Raw genomic sequence first — 20,835 nt, forward strand, 5'->3', positions numbered from 1 at the left:
TTACTTGTCTTTAAATAAGTTTAATGGCATGTAGGGTAGAAAAATAGAACTCAATCTTGTGTGCTCTTCAGTGAGAATAACACAGTCTTACTGCCTAATGCTCTGTGGATACATGAACCTTGCCAGAGAAACCCTGTTTCACAGTGTAAATTAGATAGCTATCAGGATAGATATGTTGAGATGACAGAGTGTTTCTTCCAAGAAACAAGCTACAAGCAGCAAAACATGGCAGAGAGTGATCTCAGATGCACTGGTTTGTTTGCAGCTGAGGCTGGGCTTAATCTATTGCAGCTGTAGCTGCAGCCTGTGCTGTGTCCTTCCTCCTCCTCCTGCTCTGCTCTCCTCCTGGTGTCAGAAGCCCTGCAGAAAGCAGTATCATCCTTCCATCACTGACTTCCCTCCTAGCAGCTGATGGTCTCTAATGATGGTAAAATAGATTTCTCTCTTGCATGAGGCTGTGCAAGCAAGACAGTGCTTCCCCATGAGCTCAAGAAGTGTGGTTGCCCAGGCCACCACTGCATTGAGTTGGTTTTTGGGTAGTGCCCCATGCCCCTTGATGATAAGAGGCTTGTTGATGCCTCCTAGAAAAAGGCACATTTTCCCTCTTGAAGACTTTCAGAGGAAAGATGCTTTTGTGGATAAAGACACTGACTGGAGAGTGGATATGGGAAACTACATCCAGATCCTGGCTATGCCCCAGGTGCTGTAAATGTTCCTGGGCAAATCCCTTTGTTTTATGTGTCTGATTTTTTCCCCCTCTTAGAAATGGGAAGGTGAGAAATGCCTTTGTCACCTGGCTGGTTGGAGAGGAGACCTGCCTGCTGTTGTGGGCACAGGCAGCCTTCTGCAGTGCTGCCTTTTGGTCTCCTTTGGGAACGTGATAACACCCTTCTCCTGGTGTTTTCACCCCTGCATTATTTTACAGGGCTGTGTCTGGGGACAAAGAGAAGGTGTTCATTGTGTGGCATTGCCCATCAGCTAAGGAGAGGGGATTGAAAACCAATTCTTACTATTTTCTATCCTCTTTCTATCTATCTGGAGAACAATTAGGAGTCTCAGTGAGAAGCTACCACCATGCTTCTTGCCTATCCAGGGCTGTCTCTGAACAAGGAGCCTTTATTTTACAGCCAGGACTCCAGGAGTTTCCACTGCAGACCTATAATCGTGGCCCATTAAGTCCATTACCCTGTTTCTCACTATGACTGACCCTAAATGCTTCCAAGGGAGGTGAGAGGACGTTGCAGCAGAGAGCAGCAGCGTGCTGGTACAGAGGTACCCTGCAGAGCTGCTCCTGTCCTCTGCACTGGGAGCTCTCACTCCAAGTTTTCTCAAGCAAACTCAGCTCCCTAAAGGACAACAGGACTTCTTGTTACAGATCCCAAGAAATCAGGCTTTGGGGTGGTTTCTTCTTCTTAAACCTTTCTTTTTTCCTCCTTCAAACTGCCCTGCTGCAGCCCTGGCTGTTGTCCATGGCCCATGGTACATCCTCTGGGCTCTGTCCACCAGCCCCCTCAAGCTGCATGGGCTGAATGTGAGCTGGGAGCAGAGGGGGCATGTGGGGTTTTTTTTGATCTCCCTGAGATATATGTTTTTCCTGGAAGCAGAGTTTTGCAAGCAAAGCAGGAGGTTAAGGAATATTGGCTTGTGCTGCCAGCATGCATTTTTAATGTGTGCACAGTGAAACCATCTGAAAACGGGAAGGAGTCAGCGTGTTCAAAGGCCCTTTAATCTGAGTAAATCCTTTCTATATGAACTGAACCTCTTGGTGACTTTCTTCAGAAGGCACTGCAGTTAATAAAATAGATTTGAAAACATTTGCAAATGTGGAGGAGGGCTGAATGCTGTTTGTCAAGAGGAGGTTTTCTTCTTTGACCCAGCGGTGGGGGAAGGAAGGAGAAGGGGATGATTGTGTATTCACCATCCTGGGGGCCAGGGACCCCCTTGGGTCGTGGGCAGGGCACAGCTACCTGCAGGCAGCTTGGTGGAAGAGTAAGTAACATGAATTTTGCCTGCAGGCAGACACAGGGAGGCCAGCCCATCACCCTAGGCTGAGGTTTACCTTGCATTTAAACAGAGAAATAAATACAAGCCCAAATGCTGCTTTTCTTGGCGTTTAACCTCTGCAGGTCACCTGAGGTGACAGAGCACATTTTCTGGCGCTGCTTTAGATGCCTGTGAGTCCCCTGAAAACCCCTTCCATGGGGCTGGGATTTGCTGTGTTGCTTACAGGAGGCTGGACGTGTCAGTGGAGGAGAGGAGCCCTCCTGGCTATCAGGCCTCAGGGCTGGCAGTGGTCCTGGTGCTCTCCTGAGCCCCTGTGTGCCCTCAGCCCCAGCAGATAAAGTGGGTGCCAGGACAGCCACAGGCTCTCTGCTGAGTGCAGACCCCATCCAGGCCACCACCTCTCCATTTTGTTGTGGTGAAGTGGGAGGAGGGAAGCTCAACACTGGGATTGACCCAGGCTGCAGCCACCTCCAGTGAAGTTCAAGGCACTGAATGAGCTGTACCAGCCTCCTCCCCTCAGTGGGGATTTAACCCAGGGGAGGCTTTCTCACCACCCTGCTTTGCCTGCCAACCCCGAGCCTTGCTGCTGAGGTTCCCTATTGCTCAGCTTTGCCCAGGTGAACTGTTAAAACAGCCTGACGTGCTCAGAGTGAGGGCTGCAGTTATCAGCCCTGGTGTTTCTGTACTCCACAGTTTGCCAATAATATCAGGATGTGTGGGGGGTGAAAGGGAGGAGGGATGGGAAGGGAGAGTCTCCAGCATCCAGCCTGTGCTGTTCACGGGGTTGGAACGTTACTGTGCTGAGTGAGGAGCATTCCTCAGCCCAGGGCTCTGCCTGCAGGAGAGGGGGCAATCAGAGCTGATCCTGTGTGGCCAACCATGAGCCACTGCCCTGCAAAACCTGCCTGTCTCTGCTCCTGGTGTGTGTCATTCACTGCTCACCTGCATTTGATGTGGCGACTCTTCATCTGCTGGTTTGGAATTAAACCTAGAGTTTTGTCCAAGTTTCATGACTTTAATCCCTTTCCCCATCTGACTGAGTCCCACTAGGGTCTAGGGGTGACCTTACATTTGCAGTAGGGGTGGCCTTGTAAAGGAGACACTGTGATCCTGCCAGCAAAACCCACTTCTTGCAAAAGATGGGATGGCACAGGCCCTAGTGTGGCTGATGGAGATGTTCCCTTTGCTGCCCCAGAGGAGGGAAGGGAGATAAGGGGAAATCTTTCACAGGATTTGCAAAGATGCTGCAGCATGATGGAGACTGTGCTGATCAGGTTTGGTGTCTGCCTCTGGGGATGGGAGCTCAACACAGGAGGTGGATCCAGCCGTGTGTGAAAATGGCAAGCAATTAAAGTCACTAACGATTAAGTCCCAGAGTGTCTTCTGGAGAGGAGGTAGTTATGGGACCTCTTCTCCTGTAAGGCTGGTTTTACAAGGACTGGTTTATTTGTTTCCAATGCACTTTCTGTAATTGCACTCTGCCCATTAGCTTTTTACTGCTGTTGTGTATCCGTTGTAGGCACTTAAAGTGTTGCTGTAAAACGGATGGAGGAGGCTGTGGGAGGAGAAGGTGTCAGGAAACCCCTACAGCTGCTGTGCAGTAACCTCCTGTGCTCTGGGGAGCCAGGACTGGGACCAGTCCTGATACCAACCACCACAGATACACAGAGCTTCAGCCTTGCAAGCAGGGAGTCGAGTAGAGATGCTCTCCTGACATGGACCATCCTTCTTTAGGAGCGACTGTAAAGCTTTGTCTCTTGTCAATAAGCAGGATCTCTGACTAAAAGCAATTCCTTTCCAGCTAAAAAACATTTTAAACACATTTATTTTGGCAAGTATGTGCACTCCTAGACTTGCTCCTAAGAGAGCCTGAGAAATACCATTGACATGTTTTCCTGTGCGGCTGCTTTGTAGGCTTGGGAGATGCTGAGGTCACCCCGTAAGCATCTGCTAGTACAAGCAAAGGCAGTTGCTCTTACCCCCTACCCCACCAGCAGCTTTGCAGATGGTTCTGCTGTGCACAGCTCTGCTTAACAGTCACATGTGGGGCTTGCTGCTTTTTGGGCTGCACCTGCCTTGGGACTTTTCCCACGTAGTGCTTCCCTCAGGGCTCTTGTGTCACTGCCCATCCTCACAGCATCTCGCTTTGGATGCAGCAACAGCTTTCTCTCCTGGGCAGGGTCAGTGTGTGGGTTGATGGGCAAAGGTACTGGAAATGCAGTCCTTGCCCCAGCTATGGAGAAGGGATTCAGGTTTAGCTGGTCCAAATCAGGGGACTTGGAGGTGGGGGGCTGCTGGTGCCAGGCCATCAGTGTGGGCTGTGCCTGGAGAGTGGTGTGCTCAGGTGCTCTGGGACAAACCCCATCTCTTTGCACTCCAAAGAGGGGGGAAGCACATGCCTTTTTATTCCCTGTGGATGGCAGAAAGTGCTGCTCAGCCCAGGTGGTCTGTTGAGCTCTGGGTTATGCTGTACAGTAGGAGTCTCCTGGCTGGGAGGTGCTGGTGCTGTGTTTGTGCAAAGAGCCAGCAGTGCTGGCAGAAATGCACATTTGGGTAGTTATTTGGTTTTGTTGGCATGTGTTTCATAGGACTGCAGCTACTCAGGTACAGCTGAGAAACTGCTGCTCAGCTGCTGAAACATTTCCTTGTGCTGCTTTGCTACAGTTAAAAATGGAGTCTTCAAACAGAGTGTTTTCCAAAGTTAGGCAATTGCAGGGCCTTGTGGGGATGTTCTTAAACACCATGTGCCTCCCAGGTCTTTAGGCCCAGGCTGGGACTTATCTTTATGCTCCCCAGCTGAGTGGTGCCACCTGCCCAGGAGAAATGTGCCCTGGGCTTGGCTGGCTGCGCTGCCTCCCTGGGGCAGGGCTCTGGCCATGTCCCTCTGCAGTGGATGCAGCCCCCTGCCCCAGTGCTGGGCTCAGCAGGGCACAGCTGCAGTTTCAAACCAGCATATGAGCTGCAAGAGCATCTTCCCTCCTCCCCAACGTGCTGCTTGTGTTCCTGGTGGAGCCAGGGCCGTGGGATTGTGGCAGTGGGAGGGAGGGCTCAGGGTGTCCCAGCCCACTACACTTTTCAGGCACCTCGTTTGCAAATCTACTTCTCTCCTGAGTCAGAGACATGGGCCAGATCATTTCCTGGTGATCAGTTGTGCTGCTACCACAGAAGGTTTGGGTTGGGTTTTATTCCTTTCTTTCTGACTAAGTTGTTTCTGGATTCCCCTTTTGATTCTCCTCCGTCTGTTACCGGCAACATGGAGCTGAAGCGAGGAGTGAATCCTTCCACTTCCTTGGGTGAAGCATTGCTACATGAGGACTTTACCCATGCAATAACGTGCTGAAACAGAAAATGATACAAGCTGTTATCTTCTTGTCTCCTAGTCTCCAGAAATACTCTGCTCAGATTTGAGCTAAAGATAAAGCAGGGCATGCAGCTCACCCTTGGGCACTGTGCACTGCACTGTGCTAAATGCTCAAAGTCCTCTCCTGCAAAATCATCATCTCTGTGTTATCTGATGATGTAGCTTGCTGTTTCCCCACTGAATTTCTATCAGAATTAATCTTGTGAGAATTTCTACAAGTTCCAGACCACAAATAAAAGCAAATCATAATTTTGCAGAGGAGGTGTCTAACATTTGGCACAGCGTGGGGTGCTTCTTTCCAGAGATGACTAATGGAACACAATAGTGGGATTTTAATTAAATTCAGCAGCATTTGGTATGCTCCAGTGTGCCTTGTTCTGCAGGGAGAGAATTGATTCCATTCTGCTTTATAAAAATGACTCTTGGGCATTAGTAGTGTGGGTTTCATCCATCTCACAGCACTTTACCAAAATCATTCCTTGACACTGTTCCCGTTTCACAGATGGGAATGGAAGGCCTGGAGATGCTGCTCTGCTCAGCCCTGGTCAGCCCATACCACCTCTTGGTACAGCAGTCAGTTCACAGAATCCCAGAATGGTGAGGATTGGAAGGGACCTCACCCAGCCCAACCCCTGCTCAAGCAGGTTCCCCTGGCTCAGGGGCACAGGGATGTGTTCAGGTGGGTTTGGAAACCTCCTGAGAAGGAGCCTCCACACCCTCCCTGGGCAGCCTGGGCCAGGGCTCCCTCCCCTCAGCACCAAAGGAGCTTCTCCTGGTGTTTAAGTGGAACTTGTTGTGTTCCAGCTTATGCCCATTACCCCTTGTCCTGTCACTGGGCACTACAGAAAGAAGACTGGCCTCATCCTCTCAACACCCACCCTTGAGGTACTGATAAGTGTTGATGAGGTCCCTCCTCAACCTTCTCCAGGCTGAACAGCCCCAGGTCTCAGCTTTTCCTCCTCACAGAGATGTTCCAGTCCCCTCAGCATCTTGGTAACCCTGTGCTGGCCTCTCTCCAGAAGTTCTCTCTCACTCTTGGAACTCAGAATGGAGTTGGGGAAAATAGCAAATGAATCATGTTGGATCCTCCCTGCTCTGTCACACGGATTTCAGGCGAAGATGCTACAACTAAAACTGACCCATCCCTGACTCTGTTCTCTGCAGCATTGCTGCAGAGGTGAACAGCTGCATTCAGCTGTTGGATAAGGCAGGCAGATGCTGTAATATGGTCATAAATAAATCAATCTTTCTGCTTATTGCTGTTAGAATTGTAGCTTACCTGGCTCTTGCCATTAAATAATTCAGAGGAGAGCAGCCAGGCAGCACATCGAGCTGCAAAGAGGATCGCTGCAGGGGAATGTGAGGGGGTTGAGAGTGAGGATACAGTGTGAGTTGGATCATGGGGCAACCCAAGTGACCACTGAAGGGTTTTGCATTAGGTGCCTCATGAAATATGAATTGCTGATCACCCTGTGTGGTGGATTCTGGCTGCAGCCTGCTCCTGCCTGTCCTTGCAGAGCGTGTTGCAGTTGCAGGTTGCTGTGTGTGTGCGAGTTCTCCGACCCAGAATGTAGCCTGAATGTTTTGTAAGATCAAGGGGGTGCTTTGCATCAAGTGTCAAGAACAACCATCTGCTCTAAGTCTTGTCCTCGAGAGCAGAAGCTCACTCTCAACTCTGTAACAAATTACTTGGTCTTCCCTTCTCTTTTAGGATCTAAACCAAACACTTCAGATCGATCCTCCTTTCATTCTCTTCTTTGATCTCTGGAAGCTACACTCTTGAGTGCTGTGGGGTTTGTCTGTGAAGGAGTCTGCTCTGGGAGGTTTATTATCTCTGAGAGCCTGTTCCAGTGGTGTTTGATGTTGCTGAGGCTTTTGCTCTTCATCTGAGTGGCATCAGGCTTGCTGCAGCCCAGGCACCGGCTGGGAGGGTAAATGGCTCAGCAGGTGGTTTTTCATGATGAGGGAGTGAAAAGCAGTTTGGTGCTTGACTAATGGTATTAAATAAGAGACATTTTCAAAGGAATTTCAGTGAATTGGGATCTCTGCAAACTTGCTGGGATTTAGTGGACTCAAAGCACTTGTTTGTGTTTAATACCATGTATGAAGGTGTGATGCACCTGGAGATGTGTCAGGATTTCCCAGGGAATCAGCATCTCCCCTGTTCTGGAGCAGGAGAGAGCAGCTGTGGGGAGATGGCAGCTCTACCTCTGAAGTGGTGACAGGAGGACACAAGCAGCATCCCCAGAGCTACTGATGGCATGGGCAGCAGGGGAGTGAGGCACAAACAAAGGGCAAACCCAAGGCTTTCTCCAAAAAGCTGTCTTTCAGCTCCAGATTTTAGCTGATCCATTTAGTAATCCTCTCCTCAGCATGACTTCCCTTCTAATTGCATTCTGTGCATCCTTATTTAGCCATTACCTGCTATTGCAGGGATACAGGTTATTAATTTCTCCCCTGCCCTGACTTCAGTGCTTTGCCCATGGTCAAGGTGAAGCTGGAAGGGCTGACAGAGCTCCCATCTCCCTGAAACTCTCATTAGAAAGTGCTTTTCTCTCTTTGCTGTCTCCTTGTCTTATGTGGGGAGGTTTATCACAGGGTCTGATCACACCTCAAGCTCAGATTTATGGCTGGAAACGTGTGCTTGTGATCTTAATAGTCTTCATGGCTCTTTTACTTCTCTGTTTCTGGCATGGGGAGCACTGGAGAAAGAAACAGAGGTTAAAAGCAGAAGGTGCATGTAAAGGGAAGGAGGTTGTGCCTTGTGGTGGATTTTCTTTATCCTTTTTATTTGAATAAGTGGTGTTTAAACAGAGGTCACCTTTGATTGTTCTTGGTGGAGCCCTTGTCAGGGCTGAAGTCTGAGACTGGTTCCCATGATCAGCTCAGCCATGTGCTGGACAAGCTGGTGGCTTTTTTTGTCTGCACTTCACATGACTTTTGCATTTGTCACTAATCCCCAGGGGGACAGCAGGGAGGAGGAAACATGTGTCCTGTCTCTTGGTCTCTCCCTGCACCTTTATTTCTGAAGCTTCTCTCCAAGATGGGCATCCCTCATGTCTCACAAATGCATGGGCAGCTGTTTGTGCCAGATGTTGGGGTGTTTGGGTGATCACTCAGTGACACCTGCCTTGCAATGAGACTGTGAGAGGAGGCACAGCCCCATCTGCTCTTCCTGTCACCCTCCTCCATGCCATGTTGCCACTTACCACATGGGCATGGTTAGGTACATGGGCATGGTTAGGTACATGGGCATGGTTAGATGTGCCAACCCTGGGTGCTCTGTGGTTCCTGTGGAGCAGAGCAGAGGCACAGCAGCCCTGAAAGCTGGTGGAGCACAAAGTCATCGTGCTCTGTCCGTGGCTGGGGTCACCAGGGCCCTTTTCCCTCCTGGCCTCACCACCTGGTAGTGATTTTGGTTGAACTTGCTGCAGGTTTGAGCACTATTTCAAAACACTTGGTCACCAAAGGAAGGGTGAGGTATGGCAGAGGAGGGAAGGTAAATTAATGCTGGTGACAGGATCCAAAAATAGCAAATTCAGGGGCTGGCCAGGCTGTGAATTAAATCTTTCAGGAGAAGCAATCTGTCATGGAACGTGGAGGGTGGGAGGGCAGAGGAGGAAACTGCTCTTGGAAGCAGTTAGAAGTCCACTGGTGTCCAGTTTTGTGCTCTCACAGCATCAGCATCCCATCCCACGTGGCTCTGAGCCCGTGTTGCTGTGCACTGCCTGGGACAAGCCTGCTGTGACCCAGCCCCAGCCTGACACAGCCCTAGTCACAAGGTGCATCCAGAGCCAGAGCCCACCATGGCCCTGTGCCAGCAATAATACATTGGGTTTAATTAAAGCAGTATTTTTCATCTCCTTCATACATTATTTGGTTATTACTTCAGAATGAGCCAAGGAATTCTTGCTTTCCCCCCACCACCACTCCCTCCCTTTCTCTTTTAATCTATTTTCTCTCCTCCTTCTTCCTTTTGCCCTTTTGGTGTCCTTTCCTTCATCCCCAGGGTCTGGGCTTTTTTTCAGCCATCACAAAGTTGTTAGGATGAGGAAGCTCAGGTTTTGTAGGGGCTTACTCATTCTGGTGGGATCAGCTGCCTGCAGCAGTGGGAACACTGATGGGAAGCAGCTCTGTGTGCCCCAGTCGTGCCCCAGCTGAGCAGGGCAGGAGCTCACAGGTAGAAAGACTCCATCATGGGAGGAGGAGAGGTTGTTTCTGTCTCAATGAGTCCAACACTGGACTTGGATTTGTCCTCTCACTTGTGCAGCAGCAGCTCAGGGAGGAGCAGGGGCTCAGCCATGGGGCTCAGGGATGCTGTGAGATGATGCAGCTCCTCACTTCAGCTGGTGCCCTGCAGTGACCCAGCCTCACCTCCTGGTTTCTTGCCCTGCTGTGCCAGCACAGCCCGTGGGAAGCAGCGGGGCTGGCGTTATCCTGGGAGCCGATGCCTCAGGAGAAAACAAAATGCATTTGCAATGAGTGTTTTGTCCTGCAACACCTTCAGCTCTGTGGGATGCTTGGGACTGGGCTGAGTTCTGCAGGGGAGGCACCAATAACTCTTGTCCTTCCTCTCCTTCCCCAGGCCCTTCCCTTCGGAGGAGACCACGGAAAACGATGACGACGTGTATCGGAGCCTGGAGGAGCTGGCGGAGTGAGTGGCCTCCCCTTCTCCCAGGGAGGGGATGTGGAAAGGGAGAAGTTGCAATGCAGTTCCTGCAAAGTCAGATAAAATGTGACAGCTGCTTTGATTGCCTTGCCAGGAGATTGTTGTGCTCTTACAATAGTCCACCCTTTCCCACGTAGAGCCCTGGGAGGCATCACTTTTAATGGGATTGAGTTTACGAGCGGCTTGGTGGGGGGTGAGGGGGCCAAACCCATGGGGAACCTCTCTGCCTGCTACATCCCATCCTTAGCTGCAAAACCCCAGGACATAATTCCTTCTCTGAGCCAGCTGAAGCTGAGCCACTCACTGGGACTGTGGTACCTATTGCTAACTCAGCTCTGGACCTTCCCCCATGGTGTTCTAGGGGCTGGCACATAGATCTGCACCCCCCATGAGTGATTTTAGCAGCCCCTCACTGGGGACTCATCCTCCCTGTTGCTGGTGATGTGGTGGGATGCAGGGTGGTGCTGCTGGTGTTTCTGTATCTGCATTCATCTGGGTCTCTGGTGTCTGTGTTTTGCTGCCCATGGTGATGATATGACAGGCTTCTAAAAGCAACCTTGAACTGCAACAGAGATGGTGAAACATGGGTGCTACCCATCAGCCAGGGTTTCACTTCTGAGGTGCAGTCTGTTCCATAGGGAGGGAAATCCTGTATGGGTGGACATGTGGCTTCATACAGTTAAATATTCCTGTTGCACAACATAAATAATAAGGCTCCTTAATCCAATGAGTTCCTCATGGCTTCAGTTATTACAAGAGTAAATCATAAATTACTAGTGGAGGGAACAGAGTAGCCTGGAATCCCCCACTTGCAGTTTGCTCCCAGCAGCTACAGTTTAATAACATTTTAACTTATAAAGGGATCCTTTCAAGAACAACACTTTCCCTACCCCCCAGCCAAAGCTCTCAGAATCCCTTCAGTGTTGGGGTTTAACATTCCTGCTCCTCACACACAGACGTGCTGGGAAACGGAGGAAGGTTTGTGTGGGAACTCGCTCACGAGCACCGGTGGGGATGGTTTCAACGTGGTGTGTGTGGAGGTGGGTTATTTGGGGTTCAAGATGTTCTCCCAGCTCTAAGTCCTGCAGCTCCTCTTGCAGGTAGAAGCTTCCCAAACTGTTCTTCAGATCTTTGCTCATGGCTGTGAGTTGTTCCCTCTACAAGAAGGGTTTATATGCCCAAGTCTTGGGCTTGGATGAATGAGGTTTATTTGAACTGATTGCCCTGTTCTGTCCCAGATCATCTCCAACTTTTCCCTCATTCTTTGCAAAAATCCTTTATGTCTTTAGTTGGGAACACTGAGGAAAGGTGTGTGTAAATCAGCATGGGCAGGGCACAGATGCCTTCATCCAGGTCTGTGCTCTGGTGCAGTCAGGCTGTGCACAGAAACACGACCTACACAGCACAGATAGCATCCACCCATAACTACATAAGCCCCCAAAATGCCTCAGAGAGCCCCTAACACGAATGTCACTTCTCCCACCTCCATCAGCAATAGTGCTTCTCTCTCCCTTTGACAAGGAGTGGCCATCCCTGACGAGGAAACTCTGACTGGGAATCGTTGGTCACAATGGTGCACACTGGGCACTGATGCTGGGCTCTGGCAGCCCTGGGGCCGCATGAGAAAGCTCTTTCTTAGCTGCTGCTGATCTCCAAACAGCTGAACAAGGGTGTCATTCATGAGCTGGGAATGATTCAGTCCATCCAGCATCTTTGCATTTTCTATTGCTGACGATCCAGCAGCCTTGGGAAGATCTGGGTGTATCCAAAATGCTTCAGTGGAGGAGAGGAAACGTTTATCACAGGGGTGCAGGTGAGGAGGGATGATCCCAGTGGGTTCAGCACTGCCAAGTCACCCTCTGGGAGAGAGCAGTCCCACAAGGGGAGTTCTCTTTGAGCATTGTGCTGCTGGGAATGGAAGCTCAGCATAAATATTGAGCTGGTGCTAATGAGACATTTGGGGAGCTGGTTAAAGTGAGGGGCTTTGCCCAGGGAGCTGGGGGAGTCCCCATCCATGGAGGGATCCCAGAGCCATGGAGCTGAGGTGCTGAGGGCCAGGGGTTAGTGGTGGGCTGGGCAGGGTGAGGGGAGGGCTGGGACTGCAGCAGCTTCAAGGGCTTTTCCAACCAAAGTGATTCTGTGGTATCTGTGACAGAAGTGCAGATTTGGGAAGCAGAGGCAGGCTTTGTCCCCACGATGCTCTGTAGAGTGAGGACCTCCATCCTGGCAGGCAGTGAGGTCCCTCCCAGCACAGAAGAGGCCAGAAGCCTGTGCCTGGGATGGAGGTGGATCAGTAGCAGCAGCACAAGGGCTATTGACATGTGCTGTAGAAAGCAGCTGTGTGCTGCAAGCTTGGAGTGGCTGCAGGGTGCTGCTGTCTGTAAAGGAGGGTCATGCCTTAATGAACTCATTGTGCTGTCACCTTTGGGGTATCACAGAGATTAGGCTGGGCTGCAGGCAGCTCCCCAGTGCTGGCTCAGCCAGGCAGCAGGTCAAGGCACTTAATTGCCTGGAAACAGCTCTTTATTTCTAAAGAGGAAAAAAAGAAAGGTGCAGCAAACCCCTAAAAACAAAAGAACAATTGGTAATGGAAAGGGGAGTGGAAACTAAAAGGGTATCAGGGGAGCCAGAAAGTTCTCAGATTCCCTATCCTCAGCCTGCTAGCCACTCAGTTTGCTTTGCCATGGGCCAGATGGCAGCTTGCAGGGAGCCCAGGCAGATGGCAAGGGCTTATCAATGCTGGGAGGAGCAGTAAAGGGACATTTGTCCTCTGCTGCCTGATATATTTCTGCATGCCCCAATGCCAGACCCTCTGAGCAGCAGCTGGTTTGGGGGCCAGTTTGCTGGGGAAATGAGTGGGGCTTTGCAACAGCAACAAGCAGGCACATTGCCTGGAGCTTGCTCCCAAAATCAAAGTGACCCTTGTCGTGATGAAGCTCCCGTGGGTCTGCAGACATGAGAGCTGCTGCCTCCAGCCTGGCTGTGGCTGCTGGGCACTGTCAGTAGGCACTTACACACCTTCCTGCTGAGCATCTTCCCCACCAGCCTCTTCTCCACCTCTCTTGATGGCTGTTTCAGCTGCCCCAAACCACTCTGCTTGCTTCAGAAGTTACACTTTACATGGAAGCTAAATTTTCTCTGCTGCCACTGAAGCTCTCCCCAGTTATTTTGTGCCATTAACTTTATGAGAGTGATTAATCCTGCTCTTCTTTACTGCACCAGAACCTTCTTTGTCATGAGCCTTCTCCACGGCACTGTCCCTCTTCCCTGGCACAAAGCTTGGGGAGACATCACATAGGGTTGGTTTTAGGTTGTTTGGGAGTCTCAGGCACAAGTGCTGTGAATGGTTTGATGGGAAACATTTCATTTGTGTTGCTTTTACCCTTTTTTCCCACCCCTTCTTTAAAAGTGAATTGCTTTGAGGGAAGAAGTGTTGCAAAAAGGACAAAGTGTTCTAACCAAACCCTGCTGGGGCTGGTGTGATCCCCCTAGGGTGGCTTCATCCCACAGATCTGTGTCCCCTGCTCTTGTGTTGAGCCACAGTTTGCTGGGGATTTATCCCCAACAAAAGTGTTGAGGATAATGATACACTCCCAAACCTTTCCTCCTAGAGAAAGGGGAGTTGCAGAAGATCTGCCTGGTCTCAATTTCTCAAGCAGTGCAACTTGTTTGGGCCCACACTCTGCCAACAACTTGTCTCCTGCCAAAAGCTTCTCACTGAAGTTTCTCCTGCTTCTTTCACTGCTGTCACCAGCAGTCACCTCCTGGTAGCTTCCAAAATAGTGGTGTCATCAGCAGAATTTCTCAAGTGCATTACAAAAACCCCAAGGTAATGGATAGAGGAGCCAGGGTGAGATGATAAGTTAGCTGTTAGTTATTCTTGCTGTGTTGGAAAAGCCACCCACAGCAGCCAGTTAAATCAATGACTCCATGCTACAAAGCACTGGAGCCATAGCACTTGTAAATGTGTCTTTTCTTCTTTGTCACCTGTAAAGATTTTTGTAGGTCCTGCTTGTGCCACCTCTTCAGATCATGTTGGTTGCTGTAGCTGTGTGGGACTCATCCTTAGGGTTAGCATGTTCCACTGGCAATGGGCAATGTTGAGACCTGAATAGAATAGATGGCAAAAGGCTTCTCTTGCTATTTCCAGACATGTGTCTCTGTCCAAGTACAGCCTGGCTAATTAAAACCCTGTGAGATCTCGAGTTCAACAACTGCACATCTTGCACTCCCTCACCCTGAAGCCTAAGCCTGCCAGATGTGCTGCAAATAGAGGACTCTGCTTGTCCTTGTCTGACAGAGACCGTGAATGAGGGGGTTGGTTGGATGAACCATCTATTTATAGCTGTAAGTGCAGAGTAAGAATGAGAAAGTGGAGTATTTCTGGGCCAAACTGGAGCCTTGCAGCTGCTGGGCAGCTGTCTCAGGGACCCTGCAGGTTCAGTTCCAGGCTGGACCCAGAGGTGGGTCTGAGGTCTTCTGGCTCATAACCTTGGCCACAGTGCTGGTAATTTGGGGTTGTCTCTTGGTTGCCTTATTTTAGCTGCTCCTCTCTCCTCTGCTTTTTTCTCTTGCTCTTCATGGTGGTTCTGACTCTTTCATCGTGGAGTGAAAGCAGTGCTGTGGTTTGGACAGGGTTATGGCATGGTGGATTTGCCCTGAAGGCCTTGCCTGGGCTACTCCTTGAATTCTTGAGGCTACTACAAACTCATCAACTTGCCAGAGCCCTGAAGTCCCTCAGAGCTTCCCCAATTGCCCTCCTCATACACAGTCCCATTGCAGGTGTGAAGTGCAGCATCCTTTTAGCAGAGTGGACCTGCTGCAGGTTATTTTTCAGGGCATCATGGGCCACCTGCACCCATCCCCTGCTGTGGGCAGCCCAGTGCAGAGCTCACCTTCTCCTAAAGCCCAAAGGCAGCCTGTGCCCTCTGTTATGATCTAGTGCTGAGCTCTGGAGGGCTGCTTCCCAGTGATGGGAACGGTGGGATCAGTGTCTTCCAGCAGGGCAGTGAGATTCTTCCCCAAACTCACTCAGCTTTGGCATCCTGTTTGGGAAGATGGCACCTGGAGGTGCCAGGGGTCATGGAGGGATCCTGCCCTTCCCCAGCTCACTCCTTCCATGTCCCTGTCTGTCCCTCACTCCAAGGCAGGAGCCTGGCATCAGTCCCTCTGTTAAGGGAGCTGCTCCTTGGCATGGCTGCTGCCTCCTTGGGAGGGCATTTGTACAGAGCAGGCATTGCCAGGGAGGGAGAGCTCAGCCAAAAGCACTGGGGTTTGTTTTTTTGCCTGAAATTGCCTTAGATAAGGAAAAGCTTTATCCTTCTTGCTTTGAACAAGCCTTTCTGGCTAGGCAAGATGCTGCCAGCCCAAAGCTGGTTACATCCATCCTAATAACAGTCATTGTAAATGCTGGCATTAACTCTGAAGGACAGATAAAATCCCTTTCCTAAACCCAGAGCTGTCAGTGAATCTCCTAATCCAGGCAGTAGATGGTAGGCTCTGATACCCATGGCTAACTCACAGGCTCTGCTGCTCTTATTGAAGGAGCAAATTGCTTTTCATTGAGAGGAACCAAGTGAGGATCTGGCTTTCCTTGTTCAAGTTGTTCAGTCTACACCTGACACACTTGGGAAGCTGGATTTATTGCCTCCCCCAGCAGGAGCCTGTGCTAAACATGGAAAACACCTGCCCTGCTTTCCCTTCCCTTATGGCATTTAAAATGTAGTGTGTTCTTAGGTTGCCACTGGCAAAAAAGCATCCTGATGCTTGTTCCCTTTTTAATGGTGGGAAGGGGGCACATTTTCCACTCTGACAGACAAAATGCAGAGAGCAGTGAAAATCAATAGGTGCAAAAGAGGGATGTCAACAGCTCCCCAGCCCAGCTCATGGGCTGCTAATGTGCACGTTTTCCTGCTCTCCAGAAAACTGGCAGCCTCTGGTGTTTCTCAGAGATGTGCTGGGAAGGTGTTTTAATCACTAAGAGCCTGTCAGAGAGTGGATTGTTGTTTTAACACCACCACAGCTGGTGGGTGGGAGCAGATCTGTTGCCTCTCCCCTAAGCTCTGGAGTGGAGGGGTCTTTCTAGGTGGCCCCAGGACAAGGGAGTTTGGGTCCATTTGTTGCCTGAGGCCAGAAATAGATGTGGGAAGGGCTTGCAGTGGTGTTGATGAGCAGAAAGGAGTGGAGCAGCAGGGGCTTGGCCCCTTGGTTAGGGCAATGACAGTATCAGGGGGCTGGATGTGGCTCTCCCTGTGATGTGTGTGGTGTTTGTGTCAGAGGGCTCCTGGCAGTTCTGAGGGCAAATTTGCTGTATTTGCCCTCAATAGGTGTTTCTGACCCTTTCCTGGGGGACCAGAGGAGTTCTGGATAGGGCCAGGTCTGTGGGACACCCATCCTTCTCCTGGCAGTCCAGGCAACCTGTGGTACAGCAAAACTCCTTCAGCTGCCATCTGGGTTTCTCACAGTGATGTCCCAGTGTGTGCCCAGCCATGACCCAGAGCTTGTGGCTCCTTGGTGGGGGAGAAAAGGAGGATTTGCCTAGGCTAGAGGAGAAAAGGAGGGCTTGTCCTGCAGCAACAGGCTGGGGACAGCAATGAGGGGCTTCATGGGGACACCTCAAGATGCTGTCTTAGGGGAGGTTGAGGTTGGAGCTGAGGCAGAGCTGTTTCCCTGAGAGGGGTGTCAGCCCTGTGCCAGGCTGACCAGGGAGCTGGGGGAGTGCCCAGCCCTGGAGGGATCCCAAAGCCCTGGGCAGGGTGAGGGGAGGGCTGGGACTGCAGCAGCTTCAAGGTCTTCTCCAACCAAAACAACTTTATGATTCTCCTTCTGCACATAGCCCAGAACAGTTGCTGAGTGCTCTGGCAAAGCAGACTCTGCTCCAGCAGCAGCAGCAGCACTCTGGCACTGGCCATGGCCACATCACACCCAGCTGGGAGCCTGGGATTGTGCTCACACAATTCACCCACCCCTACAATTCCTAACCACCCTGGAGCCAGGGAAACCATGTCTGGAGAGACAGCAGCAATCCAAGAGGTGCAGGCAGGAAAGGAAGATTGATCAGGACCTGGGAGTTACTTGCTGTGGATAAGGAGCAGAGCTGAGAATATAAATATTGGTACAGATAATAATGGTGATGGCAACGCTTGGGAAGGGGAAGATGGATCACCAGCTATTAGTGGGCATTACTACAGCAGCTGCAATGCATCACTCTGCAAGAATGGGAGGGATTCATCATGCCAGTGTATTTATTTAAACCCCCCAAACTTGTATAAAATAAATCTGGTTTTAAAAATAGAAGGGGCTGAACTTAGGCAAGAAATAAAGGCTGGTTGGGAAACAGATGAGCTCTGCTGCTTCACTCTGTGTAGCACAGAGATGTCAAGTGGTACAGTTTGAGCACAGTTTTACACCTTAATGTATTGGTATGTAATTAATACCCCTGTTGAAAGAGAGCTCATAAAAGATGTGATTGCTGTTTGATGTTCCAGCCTTTCACACTGTCCTGATCCCAGGGGATTCACTTCAGTGGGAGCTGTTAGCATCCAGCACCTGTAGATCTGAGCACTAACACGAGTGGTGTTAATTGGTATTTATTATGGCTTGGATTTTCAAAAGTGTTCTAAGACTTAGAAGCCCCCCAGGGTGGGGGTTGTAAAGGCTCAGGTGACATTCAAGTACCTAAATCATCACCTTTGAATACAAGTTGGACACTGTGTCTTGGTGATGCCTTTAGAGCCTGTGCTTGCAGGGGCAGCCCACAGTGATGTGGCCACTTCTGAAAGTGTTCATTCTTTTGCTGCTTAATTCATGTCTGATATAAATATTATCATTGGGCTCTGCTCAGTGTTGGGGCTGAGCATCACTGAGCTGAGTGTCTGGAGAGGTTGCCTCATGGTCATCAGGAGAGTCTCCCCCTCCTCTGGGAAAGGTTAGATTAAAAATCCCCCAATGTTGGGTTAAAAATGACCATTAGATTCAAAATCCTCCCATGTTAGATTAAAAATGACCCATCAGGGCAGGGTTTGGGCTTTACTGAGAGTCTGTGCATCAGCCAGAGAAACTGCATCCAGAGCTGTGAAACGTGGACATGATGCTCGTGGCCTGAGGGAGCGCAGGGCTGTTGCTGGAGGTGGCTGAGCACTGCCCAAGGCTGCTCCTTGCCCTGAGGAGGAGAGGCAAGAGATGGCTGTGGGCATCTTCAGAGGCAGCTGGAGGTGGTTGCATGCTCAGGTGGTCTCACTGGGCCAGTTGGCAAGTGGGACTGTCTCGACCAGGCCAATTAGCACTGAGCAAAAACTCTGCAGGGGCTGAGCTGGCAGGCTGTTGTGGTCTGGGCATCAGAGGCAGGCTTGGCACGGGGCTGAGAGCAGCTCTTTGGCTGCCATACCCACTTTTGTCAAGCAGCATTTTGCCTTTTGCAGCCACCAGCAAGTGGGTGAGGACGTGCAGCAGGTACCAGCCTGGGAAATAATGAGCCTTCCTAACTCCAACGTGGCCTGAACATGTCAGTGCTGTGAGCCAGGAGGGTTTTCTTATTGCCCTGGTTGTTGTCCCTCCTCGGTGCAGGAGCAGCTGTTGGTTTCCCTGATGAAGTGACAGTGCCCATGCCCTGTTGATTATCACTAAACTGCTCTCCTTCTCGTTCCAGTGAACATGATCTGGGGGAGGATATTTATGACTGCGTCCCCTGTGAGGATGAAGGTGATGATATCTATGAAGATATCATCAGAGTGGAAGTTCAGCAGCCCATGGTAACAACTGATGTGCTTTTTCTACAGCTACACCTTGGTGGGAGGGGAAGGGAGAGGATTCAATTAAATAACTATGTGCCAATGACAGGTGATGCTGTGGGGAAGGGAATGTGCTTTGCATCCCTCCTTGAAACCCAGCTGCCTCCCAAGTGGTAAAAATAAGGCAAGCTGAGTTGGTGCTGGCCCAGAGGGGTTGCTGCCAGGAGTTTCTCAACCCATTGTGTCATCTGAAGGAGTTTGGAGATGAAGAAGGGAAAGGAGAGTTCATAAGCCCTAAAAGATGAGCTAAAAGTAGCACTTTGCCTCTGAGCCAAGGCAGTGTGTGTCACTTCAGCCCTTTCTGGGGAGAGGGGAGCACAGCAGCTCTGTCTGCACCATCAGCCACATGCACTGTGCCTGCCATGGCTGGTTTTGGTCCAGGGTGAGCACTGACAGATCTGTACATAGAGGATCCAGCACGTTTTTGTGCTTGCTGCTCCTCCTCCCTGGGTGTTGCAGAGCAAGTAGATGCTTCCAGCTGAGCTTTCTGGGGTAGCAGGAACCTGTGTGGCTTCAGGGACGAGCAGCCAACCTCATTCATCATCTCTAAACAGCTTTGGATGATGGGAAGCCTGGGTGTGCAGCACTCACAGCCTCAGGGAGGGACTTGCATTAACTCCAAGGGCTTTGGTACAAATACCATGCTCTGTGGATGAGCCAGAAAGGTGCTGGTGGCCCTTGTGTCTCCCCAAAGGTGCTCACAACCACCCTCACTGTGTGCCCAGCCTGATGCAGAGCTGGAAGGGACCTTTCCAGTGGAGTGTAACACTAAATTTCTCTCACCCCCTGATATCTGCTACCCCCAGGCTTTGTGCAGACCCTGATTACTGTGTCCTGGCTGCAAACAGTATATAGCTCCCTGTAAAAAGGCAGGACCAATGCACAAGCTTGCTGATCAATGAAGTCCCTGGAGAAGGGTGCATGGCTGTGCTGGATGAGGGGCTGGGAGGCTGAGAAGGAAAGGCTTCACCCCACAGAGCCTGGCAGAGCAGCTGAGCTGTGCAGCAGCAATGCAAGTGGTATGAAGACCATCCCAATGGTGGTGGAGGCATTTCATCACTCCATGCCTCTCTGAAGCCTGAGGAGCTTCCTGCCTGCTGAAAACCCATCTCCATCGAGGAGTCAGGCACTAAATATTCCCATGGATCCTGCCAAAGCTCTTGGAGCTGTTAAACACACACCAGTGGCAATGCTGAAACCAGCACAACTCATTGGCCACCGGTGTTTTTACCCTGTTGCCATTTGGCCCAAGAACTGCCCTGGGGAAGGTTTTTGGGAGGAATTTCTTACATAAATGGCAAAATGGGAGAAAGCTCCCACCATGTAGATGTCCAGCAGCTGGGTAGTGCAAGATCAGGGTCAATGCCATTGGCAAGTCTTCACTGGCCCCTGCACTGGGTTTTCTGGACACTGCTGGGCAGGGATGGAGTCCTTGTGCCTGACTCCATTCCTTGGGCAAAAGAGTCTGTTTTTAATACAAGCACCCACAAATCTGTCTAAATGCTGGGTATTTAAGATCTGTTGCAATAGCAAGTGTGTGATGCTAATTGGTTTCTTGTATTTCTGCATGCTTCAGATTAGATACATGCAGGTAAGAAACACTGATGAAAGTCTTTGGTTTCCATCCAGCTGATAGGTCTGAGCTGTGATGTAGAGGGGATATACAGAGGCTGTCCATTCCTGTGCATGGTCACTGAAACCCCTGAAGCACCTCCCAAGTTCAGAGACTGCATTGACCAGTGCAGCACCTCCCCACACACGTTTTCAGCTCCACTTTACAGATGTAAAAGCAAGAGAAGTGACTCCAGGAGCTGAGGCTTTAAAAAAAAAGCCCCATGTGCTATCAGGTTTGACCTAAAATCATGAAAATTGGCAACCCTGGCAGGGGATTTGTGTCAGTCTAATGTATTATTTATGACCCACTTGGGCTGTGTTGTGAGTTTTCATCTCAAGCAGAAAGAAATTGGGGAAAAGCAACATTTGTCTCTTGTTTATTCTTTAGCTGGTAGGCT

At 50.5% G+C, this 20,835-nt stretch overlaps 1 protein-coding gene across 1 annotated transcript in view; it reads left to right on the top strand.

Annotated features, from left to right (window-relative positions):
- The window catches only part of VAV2 (vav guanine nucleotide exchange factor 2), a 130,371-nt gene that overhangs the window by 81,502 nt on the left and 28,034 nt on the right, over positions 1–20,835 (top strand). The window contains exons 4-5 of the mRNA XM_062011600.1: positions 9,951–10,019; positions 18,682–18,784. Of these exons, the coding sequence (XP_061867584.1) occupies positions 9,951–10,019; positions 18,682–18,784 (172 nt within the window). The remainder of the gene's footprint in view (positions 1–9,950; positions 10,020–18,681; positions 18,785–20,835) is intronic.

This window comes from Colius striatus, chromosome 19, assembly GCF_028858725.1.
Source record: "Colius striatus isolate bColStr4 chromosome 19, bColStr4.1.hap1, whole genome shotgun sequence".
Taxonomy (NCBI): domain Eukaryota; kingdom Metazoa; phylum Chordata; class Aves; order Coliiformes; family Coliidae; genus Colius; species Colius striatus.